Below are 25,798 nucleotides of genomic sequence, written 5' to 3'. Positions count from 1 at the left end.
GTTATCGTACAGACCTATAGACAGATTGTGTATTTAAATTTAAAGCTCTGTTCCTTTACGTGCAAGAATCTTCAAGTTTTACCACTTTTTACTCGAAAAGCGTTCCTTTACTTTAGACACCATACAATTCATATGAGAGCAGTTTACAACTTTTGCTACTTTTGCCGGTTTTACCACATTCAAAAGTAAAGGAACAGACCATAAATTGACAGAAAGCTTTAGCTAACCTTTCTTATTAAACCATGTTTGCTCCCGATCCGAGCTTAATGAAAACAATCAACTTAAGCCAACTGATTCCAACTTTACTATTTGTCCCGGGCCACACTACAGTAATTTCACTGAAATTTTGACACGAAATTAGGCGTCTCTAGATCGAGTTGCATAGTAGAGTAAAATCATAAAAATGCTGTAGTGGGGTATTCGAGCTAAGAACGCCTAATTTCATGAAATTTTTTAATGAAATTTACACTAGTGTGGACCGGGACTTTCCTCGTATATCTTCTTCAAAGTCCCGGTCCACACTAGCGTGAATTTCATGAAATTAGTTGTTCTTAAATCGAATTCCCCACTACAGCAATTTTATGATTTTACTCTACTATGGACGTCGATCTAGAGCAGCGACGACCACAGAAATACAGCCAAAGCGAAGACATGTATGAAAGTATGAGTGAAAAAAGCAACAACCACATTTTGTTTTTGTTTGTTTTCATTCATTTACACTGTACGTGAGAGAGAGAAGCAAATGCAAAAACAACTCAGTGGGCGCCCTCACTATACGGTCTAAGCAAAGAAGCTCGACCCTGATCTAGAGACGCATATATGCATATGCATATATAATTTCATATCAAAATTTCAGTGAAATTACTGTAGTGTGGCCCGGGACAAAGCATCCTTTTTTATTTCATGAAACTTTATCATGTTATCGATATTTATGACGATTATCGTTTATGATTATTAAAATTATCGTAAAACTTCCTTCTCTAACCATCGAAACAAAACAAACTGTTCTCTTCTATCTCTCACCTCATTCACTCATCAATCATGTCTTTGCAAAAACCGAGCAATTGTTTACATATTATAAAATTATTAAATATACAAGAGAATGAAACTATTCCACATCGTTTTCTTCTCGTCAAAGGTAAAGTGGAAGGCCAAGGCCGCAAGTGCTGCGGAGATAAAAAAATCGCGTTATTCCTGGGCAATACCCCACAAACACAAGTATCAGCTGACAGTGATTCAGGAAGGTTTAAATTTCTACTGGATTTAGGCGAGGAAGACAAGAGATATCATCTCAGGCTCAAATATTGCAATAACAAATTAGAATTATTTATAAATTATAAACAAAAACGATCTGTTTATAGTATCCAACCATTGATTATACTTGCCAAAGATGAAACAGAGGAGGCTGATGATGAAAAGGTGTCCGAGTATCAACAAATTATTGATTTAAATTTGTTTTTGGTACAAGCGGTCTATGCGGAAAAGTTAAATGAGCAGTCTAAAGGACGTTTATGCTTCAATTTCAAAGACAAGTGTGGTATATTTCGTTCCTGCCTTACAAAAAGCGAAATTTGGCAACTAAATGAACACGATCTATGGTCTAGCCTGGCAAAAGAACTATTGTTATCAGAATGGGGTAAGGATGAAAGCACGGTCAAGTTTGTGGCCTTTATTGCCTGCAGCAAATATTTGGGAGATGAGGTAGTAAAATCCCAGGATTTCTCCTATGAAAATATACGCAAACATATGTTGGGTCATGTAGCATGTGGCACAGGTGGTTTCGCCTTGTTTAGTTCTTCCTATTTTTATTCATGGCCTAAGGAATTTGAGCGGATTTTGCAAAGCTTCAATGATAGAAAGAAAATAGATTTATCCAAAGATCCGGATGATAGTAATTATCGCAAAACGTATGGAGGTGTTTATGCTTCAAGTTTGGGTGCAGTTTGCCATGAAATTGGACACATATTTGATTTGGGCCATGATCTTGAAGGTGTTATGGGTTCCAATTTTGATTATATCAATAATGTGCTTGTGACAAATAAAACCACGGAACATTTACCAACAAGAATGGTAGTGCAGCAGAATTATAATGGTGGGAATCAAATGCCAAAACAACGTTTTACTCAAATAAAGAAAACTCCAGCCCAAGGTTTCCTCATTTCATATCGGGAACAAAAAGAAAATGATTCATTTTATTTCTCACCAAATTCGGCAATTATTTTATCTCACCATCTTTGGCTGAAATGTGATATGGAAATTGTAAATAATCAAGATTTTGAGGTGGACCTATGTGAAAAAGATTTGGTTGTCAAGTCGTTGAAATTTCCTTTGAAACTTATAGAAATACGTACCAACTCCAATAGCCTCGTAAAGCAGTGGTTTGAATTACAAAAATTACCACACGAAACAGAGGTCTTCCAATATAATTTAAGTAAATTTAGAAATCAGCTTGAACATGATTGTCACCTTTTTGTTATGAGCATCAAAGGGCACATGAAGAAGATATGGCTATGAAGCATTACATACTTGGTGGCCCCCTTTTCAAAACGATACAAAGATTATTTTTGTTTTGCATGGAGTCGTCAAACCTACAGCAGCGACATGGTACCCGTACCCCACACACTCACGCACCCAATAAACTTTGCTCACACACTTGAAGCATTTCAGAGAAGCCACAAAAAAGAGTCAGTCATCCATCCACCACACCACAACGCTGCTCGACGACATCTCATTGAACTCTTTCCACTCTGTTATTAAAATGAGAAATGAAAATAAAATGTGCATCATTCATAGATAATAAACCAAACAAATAATAACACAAAATAGCATACGTAGAGCATCGTGTATACATTGATCGTTTCGACTCTCCCGCCTCGACGCACCAACCAACCAGCCATACCATACATTGATATACAAGCGTATTTTGTTAAAGCAAAACAACAACAACGCCGAGCAAAATATAAAACAACCTTTATTTTGCTAACTCGTCTCAAATCAAACCGTTGAATTCTCCATTATCAATGCCATACCAAAAATGATAAGATAAACTCCCAAACAAAATTGAAAGGTATTATTGATTTTTGTCTATTCGGCATTATCAGCGTCGAAAAAAGAAAGAAAATAGAACACTTGCTAGTGTGTTGAGTAATAATAGCTGAGCCAGTCAGTACTTAATTTCTTTCAAAACAACACGTATTTCTATAAAAAAAAAGTTTTGACTTCGTCACCACCATCAGCAACAAATCATCGAATTCAGTTTAATTAACTTATTTGGAATATAACAACACAATTATGGAACAGCAACAACAAACAGCACGTATACAATTCAAAAAACTCAAAGGTTTCCCTCCTGTAATTGATGATAAACTTGAAACGGAAATGTTTCTAACTTCTTCAAATGAAATTGTTGATGTGATACGTAAGTACCAAACATCTTTATAAAATATAATGTAAAACAAATTAACAACTTTATTTGTAGTAGTTAAGGTGAGAAAAACTATTTGTATTTGTTGTATGAGAATGAGGAAAATTATACTATACCTGTTAGAGATGAGTGGCTGAAGTCTCATTTAGGGCCATCTCACGGATCGAGCTGAAATTTGTACCATAGGTAGTCCTTGGGAACCTGATCACAAGGAAATAACATTCCGTGGGGAAGTTTAAGTCTGAAGTTTTTAGGGTTTACAAGAAAAAAAAGTATGAATCGGCTTTGCCAACATATAGCTTGTTGTTGATGTTGTAACAGTGTTTTCATTATGTTTATATGTTCGTTCCTCTGTTCAATCTGGTTCTGGGTCTATCTCCAGTTGCAGAAAAATGGCTGCTTCGATGGGATGTAGCCACAGATCCACTGGAGTTAGATGGGTAGGATTGGCGGGGCAGTTAAAAAGGTGTTGTGTGTCGTGCGGGCCCATGCCGCATACTGGGCATATGTCTTGCACGGCGCGATCAATTTCCGGACAAATGTATATCATTATACTCAGGGCCACAAAGACTATCTGTTGTATATATGGTAAAATTCAAATTTCCTTTACAATTCCATCGAGAAAAAATTTAAAAAAATTTTGACAAGCACATTCACGATTTTTGTTACATGGGTTAAGAAAAAAATCGTGGTTTCAAATATGTTCGTGTTCACAAAATTGGATGCTGCGCCCAAAAGTTATGGGGGGTTTTATTCCCTTATAAAGAAAAAATATTTAAAAATTCCCTTTGTGTTGGAATACCAAAATGTATATATAAATGGGTAACAACATTTAATATCTATCCGTAGACGCCTAAATATTAGCTAAATTTATTTTCATTTTCGCGGAAAATCAAAAAATAATGAAGGAATCTTGGAGTAAATTTTATTTATTCTTACTCAGAGTCCATAAAAATCTCTAAAAATAAATTAAAAATACGTACAGAATCTAGACAATGTCCAGAAAAATGTGAGACCAAAATTTTATTGATTAGGATTTTAAATTGCATATTGCAGCTACAACAAAAGACAAAAGTTTATTGTTGGAACATTATTTCAAGAATATATTTTTTGGTTTAATACGAAAAATTTGAGAACATTTTTTGGGAGTTATTCTACTATTTCGCTAAATTTCCAAACAAAACCTGAATTATTTTGCTAAAACCTCTTCAAGGAAAATAGTTTATCATCGTGAAAGTATATTTGCACAGTGTGATAAGCAATAGAATTAGGAAATAAAGAGTGATATTGATATTACAATCAAAGAAAAAACATAAAAGTTATAAACCGTATAACGCGCGAAATAGTTAAAATCAGTTGAGGCGCATGTGCTTTTCGCATAGAGCGAGTGCATCTCTGTCAATATGTTTGCATTTTTCCATGTTTCATTTAACCGCCAAAGTGTGCCATCAGTTGCATCTTACTACACCAAAATGCTTCATGTGGGTAAAAATAACGCGATGTTCATATGATTATAAGGCGCATCCGATTTCAGTGACCCCCTGTTAAAAATACGTCAATAAGACAAATTTTATACAGATTCGTCAAGAACCGCGGATGTGCTACCTGATTCTATTTTTGGTTAAATACGAATACTACTCCCGAATCTCTGAAATTCATGACACACCTTTTTGACAAATATTATGATCGTGTATAAAGGATTCCATTTATGTAAAAAATTTAAGGGCAATCGCGGTTAAGTATGCGGATTAGTCAAAATAAAATTTTGCTTATTTTCCTATTTTCAGGGTATCTATATCAGCTGTTTTAGTGGATGGATTCGATCGCGGTAGGGCTCATTGAATCCGGCGCGGAAAAAAACTAAAATCACGCGGGGTTCAAGGGTACCTGAGTCACAGTTGTAAATTTTGAAGCCAAAAAATAGGTTTTTAAAGAAAAATTACGCACCAAAAATTCGACTTTGGACTCCTATTACTAGGGAGCTGTGGGGAGCACACTCATGAGATATACATCAAACGACGTGGAATCACGAGTTCTACAACCCAATAAATGGATTAGGTCATTATCTGGTTGCGCCCTCCAATTATAAGAAAAATTCAAAAAACCCCGATTTCAAAACTTCAAAATGTCAGCATCGATTTAAGGGGGATGCACTGTATATATCGAGAAGTCACACATTAGGATTATGTTGCCCAAGGGGTATTCTTCAATTCTTTCTTTGAGCTCAGGTCTGAATTTTCCCTGGTTTGACCAGAAATCAAGAAAAAACACAAAAAAGCTTGCTAACTTCAACACATTTTACCCATTTTTTTATTTTACCACCAACGCAGCTTCCACGAAAATTATTTGTTATGGTCCATATTATGAGATCGTAGCAAAAACACTTCAGTTAATATAAATATATTCATACTTTATAAAATATATTAACAGTTCGCGACTTATTAAATGGTGAACCTCAACTTCAACGATTGTAAAACTTTTTTGAATATTACCATATATCATCAAGATCCGGGACCGGGCCCTAAACTCGTCTTGTTCCAATTTTTGTAGTTGTAATGTTTGAACCAAATCGTTTGATCACTTCGATAGTTATCGTGATCACCAGGAAGACACTCGGACAGGGCTAAATCGATTCCGATCTTTCTGAAACTGTTGATGAGACACATTTTTGGTCTTACTGAATTCTATATACCCTCGTTAGCCTAGGTTAGGTTCAGGATGCGTGACTGCCAATACTGACAGCCACTCCACTCGGAGACCTTGAGGTCCATTGTGATCATCCAGACTATTGTTGTTATTGGTGATTGATGGTGTTTTTGTTGTGATGTACTTAGGTGAATCCGGTTATTGTGTTGAATATATGGTGATTGTGTGCATGATGGAGATGATGATTGTTGCTGGTTAATGTGTTTGTTATTGGTGATTGCTGGTGTTATATATATAAGTCGTTAGCCTAAATGCTGAGCATAAAATAAAACTACCACAAACAAGAAACCTAAGCATTTCGACGTTCAAGATCTTCTCTGGTTTCGTAGTAAAATCATTTCATTTCCAATTCTATATTCCGCTTTATTAAAAATGTAAAAAATTATCAATAATAAATATCTTATCTTCGCTCACAAAAGCAGTTATGACTGAAAAGTACATCCATTATTCATTAAAAATAAACCCATAATAAACAATATTATTATGTTGATATTTATACAATATAATTTTATATATATCAATAACAATGAGTAAACTTATCTACGAAGGTTGATGAATATATGTTGCTCTGATCAATTATCAAAAGCCGAAAATGTTATCACCACTGACGCAATATTTCTATAGAGGAGAAATTTTGTGAGTCATTGCTTTGAAGGAAATACGATCTATTGTGGTATGGTTCGCCCAAAGCTATCATATTAGCCTTTAGGCTAGTGAGGGTATATACACTTTGATACGATGTAAATGTGCCTCATCGAAATAATGCTTGGACGAAATCCTTTTCAGCCCCCCAAAATTTCAATATTTTTTGCTAAAACGGTGTGCACGATAACTCTCGAAGTAAAAACCCAATTTGGTCCAAACTTTGCGCATCGTAATATTTTTTCCAGACATGCATCAGATTCGTATATTGACTATATCGGTCTATTACTTCAGGTACCCCCCCCAAAAAATTTCAATTTTTTTAACTCTTCTCGGATCGTCATTATTTTTTGCAGCAATTTTTGCTCGCGGCCCCTTTTACGACAGAACAATATTTTCGGGGGTAAGTCTATATTTCCTGAGGAAATGTCCCAAAAGCTCTTAATAATCCTGCAGGTACCAACTCAAATAATGAGCACGAAAACTTATGAATTGAGTATCCGATTTGGACGAGACTTTGGACGTAAGAAAATACCTTCCAAACGTACATCAAGTTAAAAGAAGGCCTAGTTCGGAAAATATTTTCGGGTACCTCCCTCACAAAAGTTCACAATGTTTGCTTAAGTGTAGTTTAAGAAACTTTCGAGGATCGTTTGCATTATTTTACCGAAAGTATTTGGTGTGGTAATGTTAACAACGAACTAATGTTTTTTTCGTGGGAAGTAAGTTCATAATTCCTGACATATTAGTCCAAAAGTTTTAAATCATCCACGGTGACCAACTAAATTACCTGATAGGCACAATAACTATCGAGAGGAGTGATTTATAATGGTCCAACTTTGCGTATCATAATACTTACACACTTAAATCATGTTCAAATATAGACTATGGCGGTCACTCCTTCTGGTACCTCCGACACAAATTTTCAACATTTGTGCCGTTTAAGGGACCAAGACATGTCTCTAATCGGTTTGAAACTTTTACAGCATGTAGTCATCACGCAATTTTTATCGGCGGTAAGTTCATACGGATTGGCTCTTACAGGGAGTTCTTCCAAATGTACGTCAAGTTCGAAGATAGGCTATGTCAGTCCACTTCTTCAGGTACGTCTCCCAGAAAAGTTCAAATATTTAGGCTTCCGAATTTTATTTTAGATATGTTCCCAGTTCTCATCACAAAAATAATGTTTTGGAAAAACAGCACATACCGGGTGTGCATCTCTTCAATACGTCAAAGACTCAGGGTATATACAGTCGAAATCGCTTATAACGTCGGTCAAGGGACCGACGGAATTTGTCGCTATAACCGATATGTCGTTATAAGCGATAGGGCTATAAAGGGCCCCAGAGATTTGGGACTTTTGGATATCGTCGTTATAACCGATATGACGTTATAAGCGATTTCGACTGTATATATATGACGGCAAAGCCGGCTGAATCTTTTTTACTTGTTTCAAGAGCAAGGTGTTGAACTTTTGTGGAGGAGATACCCGATGGGCCGAATTTTTGAGGTAAGTCGACGAACGGCATTCACTCCTTTCGATAGTTATCGGGCCCAGCAGTATTTTACCGAACGGTTAACTTCGAAATTCATACATATGTTTCCACAACGTCCCCGAAGGGACAAGTGAGACTTATCTCATACACCGATTCATATTGGGTCAGTGTTGGCCATGAGACCTACTTTTTATCGCCGTGTCCTGCTGAAATACTCCGGAAATGTAAGCCAGCATTACAGCTAGTAGATTTGCCACCGCCGAAATTTTTGATGTTCTGGTCAGTGATTGAACTGCAAACCTTCTAAGTGCTGCACCACGGTGTCTCCAAGTTCTCCGACATAGGCCTCTTTGAAATTTAAAACATTTTGAAAGTAATATTACTAATTTTGGCCAAATCCGTTACCCAATCTGTTAGTAGTCGTGCTTATTTTAGTTAGTATTGGAAGAGGTTTTAGTGCCTTTGAACTGAAAGTATGGCATGTTCCGATTTAGCCATGTCCGTCCGTCTGTCTGTCAACGATTCGAACCAAATTTTGGGTTTCGTAATATTTTGTCCAAACTTAATTTAAGTTCGAATATGGGTCATATCGGTCCACTCCCTCGGGTACTTCCCCCAAAAAAGTTCAACATTTTTCTGTAAAATTCTGTGAACGGTAACTCTTGAAGGGAGCAATTGATTCGGTCCAAACTTTACACATCGTATTATTCCTTCCAGATATAGACCGGGTTCGAATATGGACTATATCGTTCCACTCCTTCGGGTACATCCCACACAAAATTCGGAAAAAGTGAAGTTTAAGAGCTCCTCTCGCGATTTGGTATAGCCCTAGACTAATGAAGGTGTAGACGAAGAATTGTTCTCAGCATGTTACTTAGTATGCTCTGTAATAGTTAGATGGCGTTAGTGGTATTTTTTAACATTGGGCTACTACACGACATATTTGAGTGAAAACCATAGCATATCGAGAACATATTGAGTGGAAGGGCAACATCTATAAAAAATAAACACATTAAAATTCTCAATCTATAGATTATTTTGTCTATGGAGCTACTACACGACATATTTGAGTGACATCTTCAGGATATCGAGAGCATATTGAATGGATGGGCGCCATCTACAAAAAACAAGCACACTAAAATGTCTCTGTCTATTCTTTTATTAGTTTATGGGTATAGCCTCACATTACGGTACCTACAGATTTTAAAGCAAACACATGACACAAAATCAATATATTTTATATTTTTTTTTTATTTCTTTTATTATTCCACTTGGGAACATAGGGCTTCTACAAGAGTTTTATATAGAGGTTTATTGTGGCACAATGATTTTAAGTCATGGAATGATTTATTTTGTTTTTCAAGTTCCTTCATCGTTGTTCTTCGCCATGTATTGCTTGGACGGCCTGGACGTCGGCTGCCCTGTGGGTTCCATTCTAGGGCTATCCTTGGGATGCTGTGTTGAGGCTTGCGCAGAGTGTGGCCTATCCAACTCCATTTCTTTCTTAATAATTGCCGCAATATAGGCTCTTCATTTGTCAAGGACCATAGCTCTGTATTTCTAATTGTGTTGGGCCAAAATATGCGGCATATTATTCGTAGGCATTTGTTGATGAATGATTGTAATAATTGAGCCGTTTGTTTCGTCGTCATCCAGGTTTCACTGCCATACAATAGGGTAGATTTCACACATGCATTAAATATTCTTAATTTAGTTGTCAGTGATAGTTGGGTTGACCGCCAGGTACTATATAGCCTTCCAAAGCCTTTATATACGGTTTTTTAATCAGTGGCTGAGGGTATATCTCCGTCAACACAGCTGACTGATACTTTCTTACTTTTTCTTATACTGATCCTAACGGTTATACATTTTGTTGCGGAATGCATACTTCCCGAGATATATAAAAAGGTCTACACCTTTTTCAGATGTAATTCGAATTATTTTTATTGTAATTCGAGAATTCTATTTGTAATTCGTAACATTTCATTTGTAATTCGAGAATTCCATTTGTAATTCGAATTATTCCATTTGTAATTCGAATTATTCCATTTGTAATTCGTAATAATTCGATTCGAATTACAAATGGAATGTTACGAATTACAACTAAAATGTTTCGAATTACGTCTGAAAAAGGTGTATAAAGAATCGGCCGAAGGAAACTTGTTCCCATTTTTCTATTTATTTTCTAGTATTTACTTCCCAATTCACTTTTCATCTAACACTTATTTTTCCTTTCCTTTTTCTAAAACAGGATCCTTTGGTTCTCTCTTTTCGCCAGTAATAAATGATATGACCGGTAACATAACCGTAAGTACATTAACACAAATTCTCTGAAACCAGCTTTAAATTTTCGCGCTTCTACACATCTTGTCATCAACAGAAAATCCGCAAAGCCTATGAAAAAGATTGTCAGAAATTCAAATATTTAGATGATTTAATAATATTGAATATCGGATTAGATAATACCGCTGCCAATGCTTTGTTGTGGTTGAAACGTGGCCTACAATTGATATGTACATTTTTCGAAAACATTTACAATGATGTTCAACAGAGCGATGTTGTGAAGAAACATCTGCAAGATGCCTATGAGAAGACATTGAAACCTTATCACGGGTTTATTGTACAAAGTACAATAAAGGCAAGTATTCCGAAAAAGATCAAAACAATTGGCAAAAAAGGCACAAAATATAAACTTTTTTATCTTCTCTTTTGTGGGAAATTTTTTTTGCTTATTATACTCTCTTTTTTGTTGTGTTTTTTTAGATTATTTACAGTTGGGTTCCCACCAGAAGCCAGTTAATCGGTCAAGGTCCAGATCATGATGAAAACATTAAAGTCTTAGCCACATATCTACCCACAATGCGTGGTCATCTCAATCGCATTGATGATTTGCTGAAGAAACACAATTTGGATGATAAAAGTAAAGTGTAGCATGGCAAGGTTTCCATTTTTTGTATTATTTTCCTAATCTATGGCCAGTTAATTAATTTTTTGCATTATTTATGTTTTCTAGCTGTAAGTAGTAAATAAAAAAAACAACGTTTTTAGAAAAAAGGAAAATTTATGGACATTTATTTGTTTACCAAAACCGTTCGTTCCGATTTTGGCCAAAGTATGACAACACCAATAAAAAATTCTAACGACATTAAACTCAATGTTGTTACTGCAATTGTTAAAAGTAAGGTGGCAAATTCTTTGGCCGAAAGTAAGAGGAAAATCATTATTGGCAGTTGGACCAGAGGGGAGAGTATTAGAAATGTACACAAATCACCAGGCTGGAATGAGAAGAACCACTTAACTTTCAAACCATAATATTCCCTTTGCTAATTACCCTTGATTGTAAATTTCCTTTATAACCCATACGCAAACGATATAGTTCTGTTAAGGAACCAATTAAATAGGCAATGATCACACATATACCATGTAGGTCAAACAGATCGGAAAGCTGTAACAAATGGATATTTTTTAAGTTTTTATATTTCAATGGTCAAAATGACCTCTACAACCTTGTATAGAATATAAACACCGTAAACAATATTCCATGATATGGACAAATAAACATTACAAAACATTAATATTTGCAATATTAAACTGGGTTTGTAGGGCACATCTGTAATATAAAAATAATAACATTGATTGGAAAAATATTAGAAAAATTTTAATTAAAAAATCAAAACAACTCACCCCTTAAATTGTTCATCTTTGAAGTGACTGCTGCCGCATTGAACAAAATTAAAGAATAAATGGTTGCTATTGGAAACCAAAAGCCTAACCCTCAATACAACCGGGACAACAAGTAAAATAGAATTACTCGGCTTTACCGACAGCCTGTAATGTAAAAAGTTCGCTCGCTGCTTACATTTCTTGACACCCCGTTTGGACTCGACATGTCCTTGTCCTTTATGCATCTTAGCTCGAGATTTTTTTTTTCGAGAAAACTTATAATTGTTTATGAAAATTATATTTTTAAGATTTTTAAACATTTTTTAACAAATAACTTTTTTCTCTAAAACGTATAGTTTTCCCGCAATCGGGCCTTCTATTTAAAGTGCCAAAAACTTTGGAGGGTAATATGGTTTTATCCTTATATGCCAACCGCTTGGTTTTTGATTGAGAAAATACTCTTACTATATTCCTAACAAATCCCTGACTTTATATGATTCATACCCATTATTTATTCCTTTTACCTTATCTCATATTAAAAAATTACTAGGCGTTTACTCCAGACAGTTTGTCTTCAAATACAACTCTGATTTACTAACGCATACATACATTTGTCGGCTGTCTTCCAGCTGTCCATCTTTTTTCATTAACAGTCGGGTTAACAAATTTTTGAAATGTTTGTAAAAATAAGTGAGATAATTGGTCTGTTCAAGAACTGCAAGAATCTACTAATATTTACTATTTTTCCGATAACATAAAGGAAAAAATTTTATCGTAGTAAAAAATAGTAGATTCTTGCAGATTCTGGAACAGAGCAAAAAATTCAAATGTTTTGAAAACAAAAGAACATGAATAAAAACAAAATATTGAACGGAAAACAAAAAGAATTCCATGATTTTCGTTCATAATTTTACAATTGTTTTTGCAGTTATCGGGACGCCTACGTCACACAGACAAGTTTTGGGATTTTGACAATCAATACATGAAGTCAACTGTCCTGTCATGTGTAAACGCGATAACATTTTTTCCTTTATGTTATCGGAAAAATAGTAAAAATTAGTAGATTCTTGCAGTTCTGGAACAGAACAAAATAAGAGGTGTTTGGAAGACTTGCCCTAAATATTGAGGATTATTCTGAACGAAAATTCCCCGTGAGTTTTGCCTTTCCGCCTTTACAACATAAATGAGAAAGTGAGAAAACTCCCGGGAAATTTTCGTTCAGAATAACACACATTGGAACATGTCGGGACCCATATCTCAGGAAGTATCTGATTCCCCTGGCAAAATATTAAAATTTCATCACGATCCGAGAAGTTGCCATAAACTGATTTAAAGCGGAAAAGTGTTGTTTTATTTGTAAATCGTAACATTTCATTTGTAATTCGAATTATTCAACATGTAATTCGAATTATTCCATTTGTTTTTTTAATTATTTCCAAATTCGAATTATTAAATACGTAATTCGAATTACAACTAAAATGTTTCGAATTACATCTGAAAAACGTGTAATCATTTCTTTCGATAGTTATCTTGTGCACCAACCGTTTTAGTTGATCGCCGTAGACATTTTTACGTCTATATTTTTAATTAGCCCTTTTTATACCCTCCACCCTAGGATGGGGGTATATTAAGTTTGTCACTACGTTTGTAACTACTCGAAATAATCATTGTAGACCCCACAAAGTATATATATTCTTGATCAGCGTGCAATTCTACATCGATATAGCCATGTCCGTCCGTCTGTCCGTCTGTGGAAATCACTCTAGCGTCCGAACGGATTGACGTAGGTTGATGAAATTTTGGGAAAATATGTTATATTTACGTAGGACTTTTGGTATTGAAAGCGGGATATGTAGGTCCACGCTTTCGTATAGCCCCCATACAAAATGACGCGTGACGCGTCGTCTTTTTGAGGAATTTTTAAGATATTTGGCCCATTTTACCACCGAATTGGTTGTAGTTTGGTACTTTGTGTCTCCAGAGGCCAAAAAATATTCGTTCCAAAGTTGGGTTATATAGGTCCACGTTTTGGTATAGCCCCCATATAAGGCCCCATATAAAGTACGCGTCATTTTAATATATTTTGAATGTATTAGACCCATTTGACCACAGAATTGGTTGTAATTTGGTATTTTGTGTCTTCAGAGGCCAGAAAACATTCCTACCAAAGTTGGGTTATATAGGTCCACGTTTTGGTATAGCCCCCACATAAGGCCCCTTATAAAGTACGCGTCGTTTTAATATATTTTGAATGTATTAGACCCACTTAACCAAAGAACCGTTTGTAACTTTGTATTTTGTGTTTCTAGAGGCTAAGAAACATTTCTACCATAAAATGTTTATATAGGTCCACGTGTTGATATAGCCCCCATACTACAATCAGCCCTATTCTGAACATTCCCATGGGAACGAAATTTCCATTCCCATGTTTTCCATATTCTCAACGACGTGGGAACAACAAACGATGGGAGCTGAAATTTCGAAATTCGAAATCAGTTACACCAACTTATTATAGCATACTTTTGGGGGGCTGTAATTTTGTTTTGTAATACAAAATGCCTATTTGCATTGAATTCGCGGTTTTTGAATTAGATTAGCAAAGCACAACTCACTTAATTCAACAACCGTGCATTGATTTATGGATTTTTTAAGTGAATGGAGTCAACGATGTGTGGTGTTGTCCTAATAAGTACATTTTCTTCAGAACTTGCGAATTGGTGTAAGCATTTTTTTTTAATTAGTAGGCAAGCATAAGTTTTGTGTATAAAGTAATAGGAACTTTTTAAGTTTGCAACGAATTTAAAAATTGTGTGTTGATTCGGGGTTTAACGCGTATATCGCTAGTTTTACTTATTCCTAATGATCGCTAGAACTCGTATTTTGCATATTTTTAAAAAAAATCAAAAAGATAAATTCGGATATTTTTCTCGATTATTACATATTTCTGTAGTGGAATTCTATAACTCATTTTTCGAGTTACCGACAAATATCGGTAAAATTAAAATGCTTATAATTTCGGTAATTAACGAAAATTTTCGGTAAATTTACAACCAAAATAACGCTGTTGCTAAATCCTACCGATGGCAACAGTGCTGTCAACATTTATTGATACTCTTCATTGATAATTTTGCGTTTTAATTTTAACGATTTTTGTCGGTAACTCAAAAAATGAATTACAGAATTCCACTACTGAAGACGTATCTAAAAAAAAAAAATAAATAAAATACGTTTTTGATTGAATCTAAAACTAAAACACATGCCCTTGCAATATTTCAAGCTTCTACGTTCAAAAATAACGATCCTATTCAAGAAAAGGCATTTCGGAAAACGGAATAGCATTGCAATAATTTAGCATATATGTATGTACGTTTGTGTGATCGTTGTAGTGTCGTTGAGGAGGCGAACACGTTTTCAATAGAAAAGTTGTGAAGATTGTATATATTATGGTTATTTTCCAATATATTTTAATAATTATTGCCAAAAATTTTGAAATTGATGTGTTTTTACTTGCTGTGCTGCGTTAATAGAATCAACCATGACCCTTTTTCTCGTATTTCAATACATATGGTCTGTTCCAGAACTGCAAAAATCTACTAATGTTTACTACTTTTTTTTGTTTTGTTCGATAACATAAAGGAAAATTTATTATCGGTGTAAAACATGTTAGATTCTTGCAGGTTTTTGTATCATATAAGAATATGCAAAATCCGAAGTCGTCTAATGACATATTTTACAGTACATTTTGTATGCTTTTATTAAGCAAACACATGGCGATTATAAATATTTGCAATAATTTTGTCGTGTAGATGTCTTAAAATATGAAATTACATAAAAATATGAAATTTCTTGAATTTTTTTTTTCAAACTCCCACACTGTTTGCTGGGGAGATTTTTCCCACAAAAAGACACAAAATTCTCCCACAATTCAAGATAGAGAATGTATACTTTTTTCCCATGGGAACAAATTCCCAATTCGAACTTCATTCAGAATGAGGGGAGATGGGAAATGGGAAAAAAACTCCCACAAAATTTTATTCAGAATACGAAAATGTGGGAATGGGAAAAAATTACCAACTCCCATGCGTTCAGAATAGGGCTGAATATCTCCCGATTTTCGATATTTTGAACGTTTTAGCCTCATTATCACACTGAGATGGCTGAAATTTGGTATTTAGTTTTCTTTAGGCGTATAAAACTTTCCCCCAGAAATTTGTAGGTATAGGTCCACGCCATCATATAGCCCCCATAGAACGGTACCTTCCGAATTTCGGTATTTTGAAGGTTGTGGCCACATTAATCCACCGAAATGGCTGAAATTTGTGGTGGAGGGTATAAAAAGTTTGGCTCGACCGAACTTAACGCTTTTCTTACTTGTTCAATATGGTATAATTAAAAAGTTCCATGGGGTTTCACTATACAATAATCAACCAATTTAGCTAAAAAAAATTGAAAATAAAATTTTCTACAAGTAAAATATCTCCTTACCAAAAAGGGTCAATATAGGTCCATATCTCGATATAGCCCCTATATAACGGCACGTCCAATTTAAAGAGTTTTAAGGTTTCTGGCCACATTTTTGAACCAAATTGGCAGAAAATTTACATTTTGGGATCTTAGTGAGGTTCAAAAAAAGTTTTAACGTAGGTCCATATTTGAATGTAACCCGTTTTGAGGTTATATATTTAAAAATATATGTATTTTTGCAACTCTGCAAAATAAAAGATCTCCATTTGATAAAAATCTCCTCCAAAGTTCATAGCTTTATCTTTATCCGTTTATAAAATATGGATTTTTTTTGTGTTAAAAATCTATATTTTCTAAACGGACACACTGTGCTACGGTATAGCTGACAAAGCTCGTAGTTCATACGAAGATGTAGATCATTCTAATTTCGTTCAACTGTATGATTGTTTTGAGTTTCATCTCAGTTCTTTATTCGAATCAGCTTTTTTGAAAGCATAATATATAAAAAATATTAAAAACACAATAAATTAATCGTTAACAACTTAATGTGGTAGACTGGTATTGAATGCCGCTCTCAAGCCAGATACTGAAATAAAAAAAAAACAATAATATTTTATAGCACAAAATTGTACAGTGCAAAATATGTATCGATAACTTACATCACCAACCTCGTAACTCAAAAAATAGTTTTTTTTTCAGGAGTATAAAAAACGATTAATTTAAAATTTAGATCTAATTCCTTAATAATTGCATTTAAACTTTTATCCATATCCGGATTTGTCAAAAAATTATTATCTCTCCTGAAAATTGTTATTTTTTTAAGATACGAGGTTGTGGAAGTAAGGTATGGGTATGTCATACTCACAGAATGTATTCTTCTTCAAATAAACTTGATCATTTAAGATATTTGCCAAATACTGATGACAACAAATGTATGTGTACTCCATGGCATCTATTTGGGAATTGCTAACAAAATCGGCATCAGCATCTTCGCTGGAACTATCATCCAATGAAATGGCCAAAGGATTGTTGCTTTCAATGAATTTAACACAAGCCAACCACTCGGCACGCAATATGGACACCAAACTTAAAAGCTAAGACAAGGTATTAACTACAAAAACTTTAGTTTTTGTTTTGGTCGCTTACCTGTTCCACACCCACTTTAATGGTATTAAGATTATCCGTTAGAAAACAATGTTCACACACTGTGCTCAAGTATGACTTGTGCACCATTTCCATTTCTTGGAAATTTTCACATTGTTCAATTTTCTCATCCAACTGCTCACCCATTGACTGCAGGACATGTGTCATCAAGTGAAAGTGTACACTTTGTATGGCATAAATCATCCAAAAACGTAACTGCTCCAATCGTCGCATTATCAAATCGATCATTTCAAAACGGGCATATGGTATGCGCCGTTTGTGGGATCGGGCAAATTGCAACTTCTCCAATGTTGTTATACCCCATTTAACTTTGAGTAGAAAACAGAAAACTTTATTATAGGCCTTGATGTCATCTGTTGAAATGAGGTGAGAAAGTTCCCGGGTAAAATTGTAGGAAACAATTAGCTCTTCAACAGCTTCAATAACTTTGGTGGTTTGGCAACGATATGTGGATTTGACTTCTAGGCAAAATAGTAGAGACATATCAGGATATTTGGAGCAAATGATGTCATCCAGTTGCATGGTAAGTAGGGAACGATTGGCCCACGATTCACCAGATTCAATCTGCAGGACATAAAGATAAAAATTGAAAGGCAACCTTAGATCCGTTGTGTTAATTACCTACCTGTTTAAATAATTTGCTATAGAAAATATGCATAGCATCACTGGCCTCCAAAAGCATTACTTTACGTATATTCCTCAAATGCTTGAGTATCATAAACTCTTCTCGGTAAAGTTTCAATACAAAACTATTGGCAAAAGCAATACGCATTTTGAAAATGTGACTCAAGGTGGAAATCAACAATTCCTCCAAAGGTAAGATATTTTTATTGGCTTTCTTGCGGAGCAATTCATAAATAGTGGAGGCATTTATTTCTTTACCCTCCTTAGCATTGTTTGAGGACTCTTCCTCATCTCCAGTTTTGGGTTGTTCTCTAATATTTAATGCAAATGCCATAAGCAAATAACTATCTTTTGTTGTTAGGCAGTCCAATAGCGAATTTGTTGTTGTCGTTTCATTTTTAGTTTCGACATTATTGGGAACTTCATTATAAAATCCACTATCATTAGGTTCCATCTCATTTGAAGAGGGATTTTCTTCCATTTCCCCTGATGCTTGAGCCACTTCATTTTGTAAAGTATTGACTTGTTTTAGAAAATCTTCAATAAACACATTATACAACTTTCCGCCCATGGCATCACAATTTTTACGCAAATCACCAATACGATTTATTTCATATAACAAATTCAATGTCCTTCCAGCTTCCAGAGAATGTTCACGCATCAACTGGAACAAGCTGTTCTTTTCAATGACTTTGCTAACATGCGTAGAGACGAAGAAAGCTTTGCTTTTGTTTTTACGATATTCACGCATGCAAACCGACTGGTCACTGTTGTTTATCCTGGTGGAACAGAAACACAATTTTAAAAGACTTCTTTTTGAAATATTTAACATAAGAATAACATAAATCTTCAACGTTAAGGCATTTTGTGGATTATACTAGGAAAAGTAAAAATGTTGACCATTAAGATCCCAAAAGTGATTTCTATATGTATTTCTGGCTACATCCCTGGCTGCACCAACTATTTAAATTTGTCGTTGTCCAGGTTCGTCAGTGTTGATTTCGAAGGGTTCCAATATAAAGATATATAATCAAATGATGTGTGAATAAGATGTCATTATTGCGTGCGGGGATTTGTTACATGAGGAGATTTTAATAGGGAGCTTTTTTAATTTATATAATTCATCCGCTCTCGTCATTTATATTTAGGCTTTAGCCTTTCAGCAGCATGGAAAGTGCAAATGGGAAACTGTGGAAGACTAGTGCTTCGAGAGTCTTTGACGTATTCAGATGAAGAAAATTCGACTACTACAAGTTGACTATATGTTTGGGTTCATTCAATTAGTTTGGACCCTTTGTTGTTTAGAGCAGACATGCGACATTCGGAATTGACTATATGGACTTAAGAAATAAATATTCTCTATTTTTTGTGGCCCTATGCTCCTCTTTGGATTAAAAAGGAATAAATAAAAAAAAATTTTCGTAAAGATTATAAACATTCATTTTCTTCAATACTTACCTTTCCACAATGTATTCCTGTTGCCAATCATCCAGCCGACCATCTGTCCACCATGTATCAATAATATCACAAAATACTTTGATACTAGATAGCAGCAGGGACATAAACAAACTACCCTTGCTAACACAACTTTCAGTTTGGTAGCAATTCATTAGACTGGACAATAGGTAGGCACTTGTAATATGCGCCGGATGTTGGCGCCAATCTAGAAAAACTTTTTCATGTAATTCATATAACGATTGTAAATGGCGGAAAGATTCATCCAAATAGTTACGCATGGTAACCAGGGTATTCACTTCAAAATCTTTCGGTTCCATTAGACGTTTTTCATAGTCCAAAATTGTTTGCCACACTGGTTTCAAATGCAAATGTAAATTGGCTGCATAACATTCCAAGGTGCGTGGCGGTAGACGATCTTCACAGCAATAAATTGCCTTATGGAATTGCCTCAAAACGTTCATCATTTTCAGATAAGGCAAATACTGATTCTCCAAATAGGTTTGGAAGGCACTCTAAGGAGCAATGCAAAACAAGTTACCATAAAAATGTAATATTGACTTGTGCTTACCACTCCACAACTGGGTATTGTTACATTTGGTCTTATATGCAGCTGCTTATCGGCAGCATCTACAAAGAAGACGGCGGAATTTGTTGGCCTCTGAAATGTCCACAGAATTTCACGTAAAACATGTTCCTCTGCAATAGTTATGGGCTCTTGGAAACGTATCAAATTATTAGAGGTTTCACTAAGGAACCGACTATAATCCAATGCAAAATTCCCGAAATGGTGGTCACTTTCTATAGTGGCATTGAAATGTCCTCCCATTGCCACATTCCACCATGAATGTTGTATCTGTTCGTTCAAGTTTCTTTCCGGCTCAGATGCATCAAATAATTTATAAGGCAAAGACTTCTCAGGTGGTTTCAATTCATGCTTAACTGAAGGATGTATAGCTTTTATGGTATTTCTATCATCAATGGACAAGTTTTCAACGTTGGCCGTAATATCTGCGGTGATGTTCTCGGTATCATCATCTTCGTTGTCAGTCCAATCCTAAAAAAGAGAGAAATCTCCAAATATGTATATCAAATTTAAGCACAAATACATACACTCAAATCCGACTCACTATCATCATACTTTGGAACAGGTATAAAATCCTCTTTCAGCACATTTGACCAATATGCTTTCTCAGTATCTTTGACGCTTGCAACTTCTTCACATACCGCTGGTTTAATTTCTATTTTATGTTTATTTTTCTTAAGAGCAACTGTGGGATTATAGGCCAATTCAAAAAGTAAATCTAATAGCGACCAATGAACATCCACTTCATAGTGATCAACACACAGTGGATGTCGCACAACTTCATCACATAAACGTCCCAAATAATCAGCATATTCAGGACAATTTTCAACACAAAATCTTTCCTGAATACCTTCGATTTTACGCCGGACATCATGGCTGCTTGTGCTAAGATTACGATGATTTTTAATAATGTTCCAGGCAAAGTGAATGCAATGCTCCATGTTGATATCATCATCCTGAGAGGAAGACGAGACAGCCGTTAAATTTGCAAACATCATTGCATTTTGTATGGAATACTTACATCAAATCCTGTAAGCAATTTCACCAATGTTGGTATGCATTCCAATATAATGTCATTTCGTTCATCTTGAGCCGACATTTTAGGCACATGTATATGACAGAAATAGCGTAATTATAAATTAATATTTTAAATAAATTCGTGTTTTTATTGATATCAATTGTTTACAAACAATTCTCTGTCCTCCTATTCCTTCATTCGTAAAAATTTCCCTGTCCTCCTATCTCATTCGTAAAATTCGCAACAAATACCGAGTACTTGGTAGTTGTAATCCAAATAAAAAGCAACATTAGGGGTGCTTTAATTTAGTAAATTTATAGGAAAACAGGAAGCATGTTTATACTCAGCTCCTGTTACGTTAATTTTTCATTGAGTTCCCGCACTTTTTTAATGGTAATGAGCCAATAAAAAGTGCGAATTGTTAAAAGTTGCTTTTCTACAATTTTTCAGAAATTACGGGAAAGAAAGGGCTGTGTAGCGCATTTTTTGGATTGAAGAGAATTTCCGGTTTTGTTACTTTTTGGAGTACGGGAATGCATTTCTGGCACAAAACGGAAAAAATAGTGCATGCAGTACTATTTTGCAGGTTCGGGAACATAACTTTTATCAATCAACATTTATTATTATCTGAGTTAGTCGAAGGTCACACTAGAGTGGTTTCATTGAAACTTTTAGGGATTCTTAAATCGAGTTCCCAACTACAGCGAATTCATGATTTTACTCTAGTATGGACATCGACCTAGGAACCCTGGATTTCATGAAACTGTTTCAATGAAACCATCTAGTGTGACCAAGGACTTACTACATCCTGAACTTTTGCGCGACTTTACGCACCGGGTCTGTGACCAAAGCACTACAGGTAATTTGCCCAGTTTCAGATGCAAAAAGTCGATTTTGCAACTTTTAATAATAATAATTTTTAGTGGTATGAATGACATTTTCAAAAATAGCGCCATAATCGCGGTTTAAATTGCAGTCAAAAAGAGAATTTCGAAGAAAAACTATAAAATATAAATTACACTTTGAACAAAAAGTGTGTGGCAGAGATAAATCCTTTTGGAGATGACAGCCCTTGGTGAGTATATTAAGAATCCCAAAGGACAGATCCGCCGTGAGTTGAACTTCCGCGTTATGGCGTGATGAAGTTTTTGCTAGAGACCCCGTAAGCCATAAGGAATTAGCGTTAAGGGCTGTTTACACCATCTATCAATGTCATATGAGCTGCCATTTCTTTCACCCATTCGACATTCTCTATGTTTGTCAAAATTGACGTCATCCATACAACTTTCAATTTGTGCGTTCATACCTGCAAGTGTTATTTTCGTATGACATAACCTAAAAATATAAAATCAGCTGTTTTTGTCATTATTTACATTTATTGTTGAGTTGCAATTTTGCGCAAATTTTAATTTTGGTTGAAGGAAACTGAATTGGTAGAATTGGTGTTTGGAGTTATAGAGGCATTCATGTTTTTGCCACCAAACAATCATTTCAAAGACTGCTTCTTTCTACCAATCGATCTGAAAATAACATTATAAACGCCATTTATTTACTTTACTGAATATTTAAATATACATACCTTTCCATTTTCTTTTTTAAAAGATTTTGTTTTTCATTTTTTGTTTGAGAATATGTGTGTTCGTTTACTTACAATTTGTACAAATTGTTACTGGATGTTGTTCGTTTACTCTACTGTACAATGCAAAAGACCTTAGTCGATTACAAGAAGTTGCTGGACTTGTACAAATTTGTACAAATTATTGAGTAAACGAACAGACCTAATGTCAGAAAACAGCTGATAAATTTATGTTTACATACAAAGACATAAATGGTCTGTTCCAGTACTCCAAGAATCTACTAATTTTTACTATTTTTTCCGATAACATAAAGGAAAAAATGTTATCGTAGTAAAAAATAGTAGCTTCTTGCAGGTTCTGGAACAGACCAAAAGTAATAAAGACCTGACAAAATGCATGCAACAAAAAAATGTTTACGAAACTATGTATAGAAACATTACCCTTAACAGGTTGCAATTAATTCAAAATCGCAACCAAGGAGGAACATTTCATGTAATGATATCAGAAACGAAATTTATGAATTCAAGGATCTATTCAAGAATAATTCCATGTCAATTGGATCGGTAAATTCGGTTAAATACGTAAAAATGTATAAAAGACAAAAATGTTATATCACCATATCGTAACATAACATTATGTTAAATTCAAAAGCCATTCACTGAAGAATGATAGCAAAAAAATGTCTTATCTTGTTGTATTTATGTCTTTGATATAGCTCATTTAGACTAGCCATAAATCCTCGACTGGATTTAATAAATCCAGTACAAATCTCATTGCATTTAGATATACATTTTGGAGGATTTAAATTGCAGTCAGCTGATTTTTGTTCAAAGCACAACTACCAAGGTAGAGAATCAGCCCATCTGAAAGAATTTGAAACGTCAAAAGAATTTTTTGTAAATTGAATTCGTCAAAAAAAAACATACGTCAAATTACAAATTTATTGTTTAATACTTAAAATGTTAGCACATTATGCTACTAATAGATGTGTTCCTTCATGGTTTAATAATAAAGGTTAGCCAAATCCTTCAGCTTATTATTGAAACAAACATTTTATCATATCCACAACTCGATTATGTGGAGAAACCTTGGCCCTTCATTCATTTTTCGCGTTTTTTATAAAATTATCAACATTGGAATTTTTTAAACAAACCCACTTGTTGCCTTTTTGTTTACTAATTTTGAAGTTTTATGTATTAAGGAAAAACAAGGGTTCTATAGATTTTTTTCATTTAAATCTACCTCTTTACTTATACCATGTGTTCCTTTACTTACCTGAGGTTACCATTTTAACCATTTGTTACCATTTTTAACCTGCAAAGCGTTCCTTAACCCCGAAAAGTGGCAAAACTGGAAGCAATTTTTAAGAGAGTGAGAGCGAAGAGAGAACGAGAATGGCTTTCTCTTCTACCACAGGCTACCAGCAAAATTTCTGCAGGTAGAAAATAGCAGAACTGATTTTTCGACTTTTGTTTGACGATTGACCGAAGAAAAAGTCGAACACTGACAACACTAAATTAAAAACTGTGAAATAAAAGACGAAAATTTATTTTTTATGTTTTTTTCTGACATTGCTGCCGGATCTACCATTTTTCCGTTCCTTTACTTTTCTGGTAAAAATGTTCATGAGAGAGCAATTTTGAACAATTTTGACACTTTTCTCTTTTACCACTCTTACCATTAAAAAAGTAAAGGAACAAAGCTAATGCTAACAAAAGAGCAAATAAATAATTATTTTATCGCAGTTTGCCCATCTAAAATAAATAAACTAATTATTTTATCGTTTAGACATCATAAATATTAGTCTTGGTTGATTAAAATCAACTTTGTACATCAAAACAAATTTAATTTTTCCACCTTGTTTAAAAATTTTTACATTTTAAATTATTTTTAGTGTAGCAATTCACCGATGCATCTACCTTGTTTCTTGTGCCAGCTTGCAACTTTTTGTTTTTTCCAGCAACATGTTGCAAAAAACAGAGTTGTATACGAGGATTTATGCCAGATTTAAAACAAATCCACTCAATACGAGGATTAATTTTTGTATGGGAAATCTGGTAGATTTTGGCTGGATTTAGCAAATAAAACCTGATAATGGGCTAAATCCGGCTAATGGTGTCATATCTAAATGACATATTACATACGAGAATGCCGTATCAAATAGAGCGCTCCCTAAATGAAAAATTTACATATGAGTTGCCAAATCATTTTGATACATGAAAATTTTCATAGTGGTTACACTATTGGTCTGTTCCTTTACTTTTAAAAATGGTAAAACCGGCAAAAGTAGTAAAAGTTGTAAACTGCCCCCATATGAATTGTATGGTGTCTGAAGTAAAGGAACGCTTTTCGAGTAAAAAGTGGTAAAACTTGAAGATTCTTGCACGTAAAGGAACAGGGCTTATGTGTACAACATTCGCAGGTAGAAAATTTGGCATCTCATACGACATTGATAGATGGTGTAAACAACCCTTTATATCTTTGTTCATTGTTGATTTAGCTTATTTTTGAGATGGCAATGTCAAACTTTCTCCACTACTAAATTAGTTGTTTTGAAATATTAAAACAACAGCAATGGGATTAAGCCAGACTATTTTGAAAAACAAATTATAATTATAGCACAAAGCCCAACATTAGTTTTTAAAGTGAACGATCGGTACATGTTAGCACACTACCTTTAAAGGCAGTTGAAGGCAGTACCTCGGTTGATATCACGGGAAGGGCAGTGTCCACTTGAGATAAAAGGTGGACCAAGATAGGCTTTGGGCTTTGCCATGTTAAATCCGATCAGGGTCGTTGCCTGGTATCTCTCATACCCTACGTCACCCAACGTAAAAAAATAAGTGATTTTCAAAGGTTCAAGTTCAACGTTTTTTAATCCACTTTAAGAATATTTTTCGGATCGTGTTGAAATTCTAATATCGTGTTATGATATGGGCTCGATATGTCCCATTATTTGGGCTAATCCCTAATACGTTT

The 25,798-nt window shown here is 34.6% G+C and overlaps 4 protein-coding genes across 4 annotated transcripts; 2 read left to right on the top strand and 2 right to left on the bottom strand.

Annotated features, from left to right (window-relative positions):
• The first annotated feature begins 1,041 nt into the window (after positions 1 to 1,041).
• On the top strand, positions 1,042 to 3,060 carry LOC141399349 (uncharacterized). The gene has a single exon (XM_073977873.1). The coding sequence runs from the start codon at positions 1,042 to 1,044 to the stop codon at positions 2,512 to 2,514; it is 1,473 nt and encodes a 490-aa protein (XP_073833974.1). The 3' UTR covers positions 2,515 to 3,060.
• A 224-nt stretch (positions 3,061 to 3,284) lies between these two features.
• On the top strand, positions 3,285 to 11,322 carry LOC141399350 (glycolipid transfer protein). Its single transcript, XM_073977874.1, has 4 exons — positions 3,285 to 3,418; positions 10,520 to 10,575; positions 10,649 to 10,906; positions 11,032 to 11,322. The coding sequence occupies exons 1-4, from the start codon at positions 3,292 to 3,294 to the stop codon at positions 11,197 to 11,199; spliced, it is 609 nt and encodes a 202-aa protein (XP_073833975.1). The 5' UTR covers positions 3,285 to 3,291; the 3' UTR covers positions 11,200 to 11,322.
• Positions 10,416 to 12,040, bottom strand: LOC141399351 (transmembrane protein 17A). Its single transcript, XM_073977876.1, has 5 exons — positions 11,953 to 12,040; positions 11,775 to 11,878; positions 11,600 to 11,713; positions 11,352 to 11,543; positions 10,416 to 11,281 (listed from the first exon to the last, which is right to left on the bottom strand). The coding sequence occupies exons 1-5, from the start codon at positions 11,966 to 11,968 to the stop codon at positions 11,252 to 11,254; spliced, it is 456 nt and encodes a 151-aa protein (XP_073833977.1). The 5' UTR covers positions 11,969 to 12,040; the 3' UTR covers positions 10,416 to 11,251.
• Positions 12,041 to 16,841: 4,801 nt separating this feature from the next.
• Grip128 (gamma-tubulin complex component 5) lies at positions 16,842 to 21,456 on the bottom strand. The gene is made up of 8 exons (XM_073977872.1): positions 21,246 to 21,456; positions 20,752 to 21,180; positions 20,210 to 20,695; positions 19,642 to 20,153; positions 18,185 to 18,962; positions 17,542 to 18,123; positions 17,261 to 17,489; positions 16,842 to 16,981 (listed from the first exon to the last, which is right to left on the bottom strand). Exons 1-8 carry the CDS (start codon positions 21,321 to 21,323, stop codon positions 16,938 to 16,940), a joined length of 3,138 nt encoding a protein of 1,045 aa, XP_073833973.1. The 5' UTR covers positions 21,324 to 21,456; the 3' UTR covers positions 16,842 to 16,937.
• Between the last annotated feature and the right edge of the window lie 4,342 nt (positions 21,457 to 25,798).

The sequence above is a fragment of the Musca autumnalis genome, unplaced genomic scaffold (genome assembly GCF_047663935.1).
Source record: "Musca autumnalis isolate F117 unplaced genomic scaffold, ASM4766393v1 scaffold_3, whole genome shotgun sequence".
Lineage (NCBI taxonomy): Eukaryota > Metazoa > Arthropoda > Insecta > Diptera > Muscidae > Musca > Musca autumnalis.
This window is presented reverse-complemented; position numbering and strand designations above follow the sequence as displayed.

What these genes read in the sequence shown, in the direction of transcription:
- LOC141399349 (XM_073977873.1), top strand. Translation starts at nt 1,042, where the DNA reads ATGTCTTTGCAAAAACCGAGCAATTGTTTACATATTATAAAATTATTA.
- LOC141399350 (XM_073977874.1), top strand. Translation starts at nt 3,292, where the DNA reads ATGGAACAGCAACAACAAACAGCACGTATACAATTCAAAAAACTCAAA. An exon ending in ATATGACCGGTAACATAACC is followed by an intron (nt 10,576 to 10,648) that starts GTAAGTACATTA and finishes TGTCATCAACAG; the next exon opens with AAAATCCGCAAAGCCTATGA. An exon ending in TTGTACAAAGTACAATAAAG is followed by an intron (nt 10,907 to 11,031) that starts GCAAGTATTCCG and finishes GTGTTTTTTTAG; the next exon opens with ATTATTTACAGTTGGGTTCC.
- LOC141399351 (XM_073977876.1), bottom strand. An exon ending in GTGTTTATATTCTATACAAG is followed by an intron (nt 11,714 to 11,774) that starts GTTGTAGAGGTC and finishes CATTTGTTACAG; the next exon opens with CTTTCCGATCTGTTTGACCT. An exon ending in AAGGAAATTTACAATCAAGG is followed by an intron (nt 11,544 to 11,599) that starts GTAATTAGCAAA and finishes TTCTCATTCCAG; the next exon opens with CCTGGTGATTTGTGTACATT.
- Grip128 (XM_073977872.1), bottom strand. Translation starts at nt 21,323, where the DNA reads ATGTCGGCTCAAGATGAACGAAATGACATTATATTGGAATGCATACCA. An exon ending in CAGGAATACATTGTGGAAAG is followed by an intron (nt 18,963 to 19,641) that starts GTAAGTATTGAA and finishes CTGTTCCACCAG; the next exon opens with GATAAACAACAGTGACCAGT. An exon ending in ATAGCAAATTATTTAAACAG is followed by an intron (nt 18,124 to 18,184) that starts GTAGGTAATTAA and finishes TATGTCCTGCAG; the next exon opens with ATTGAATCTGGTGAATCGTG.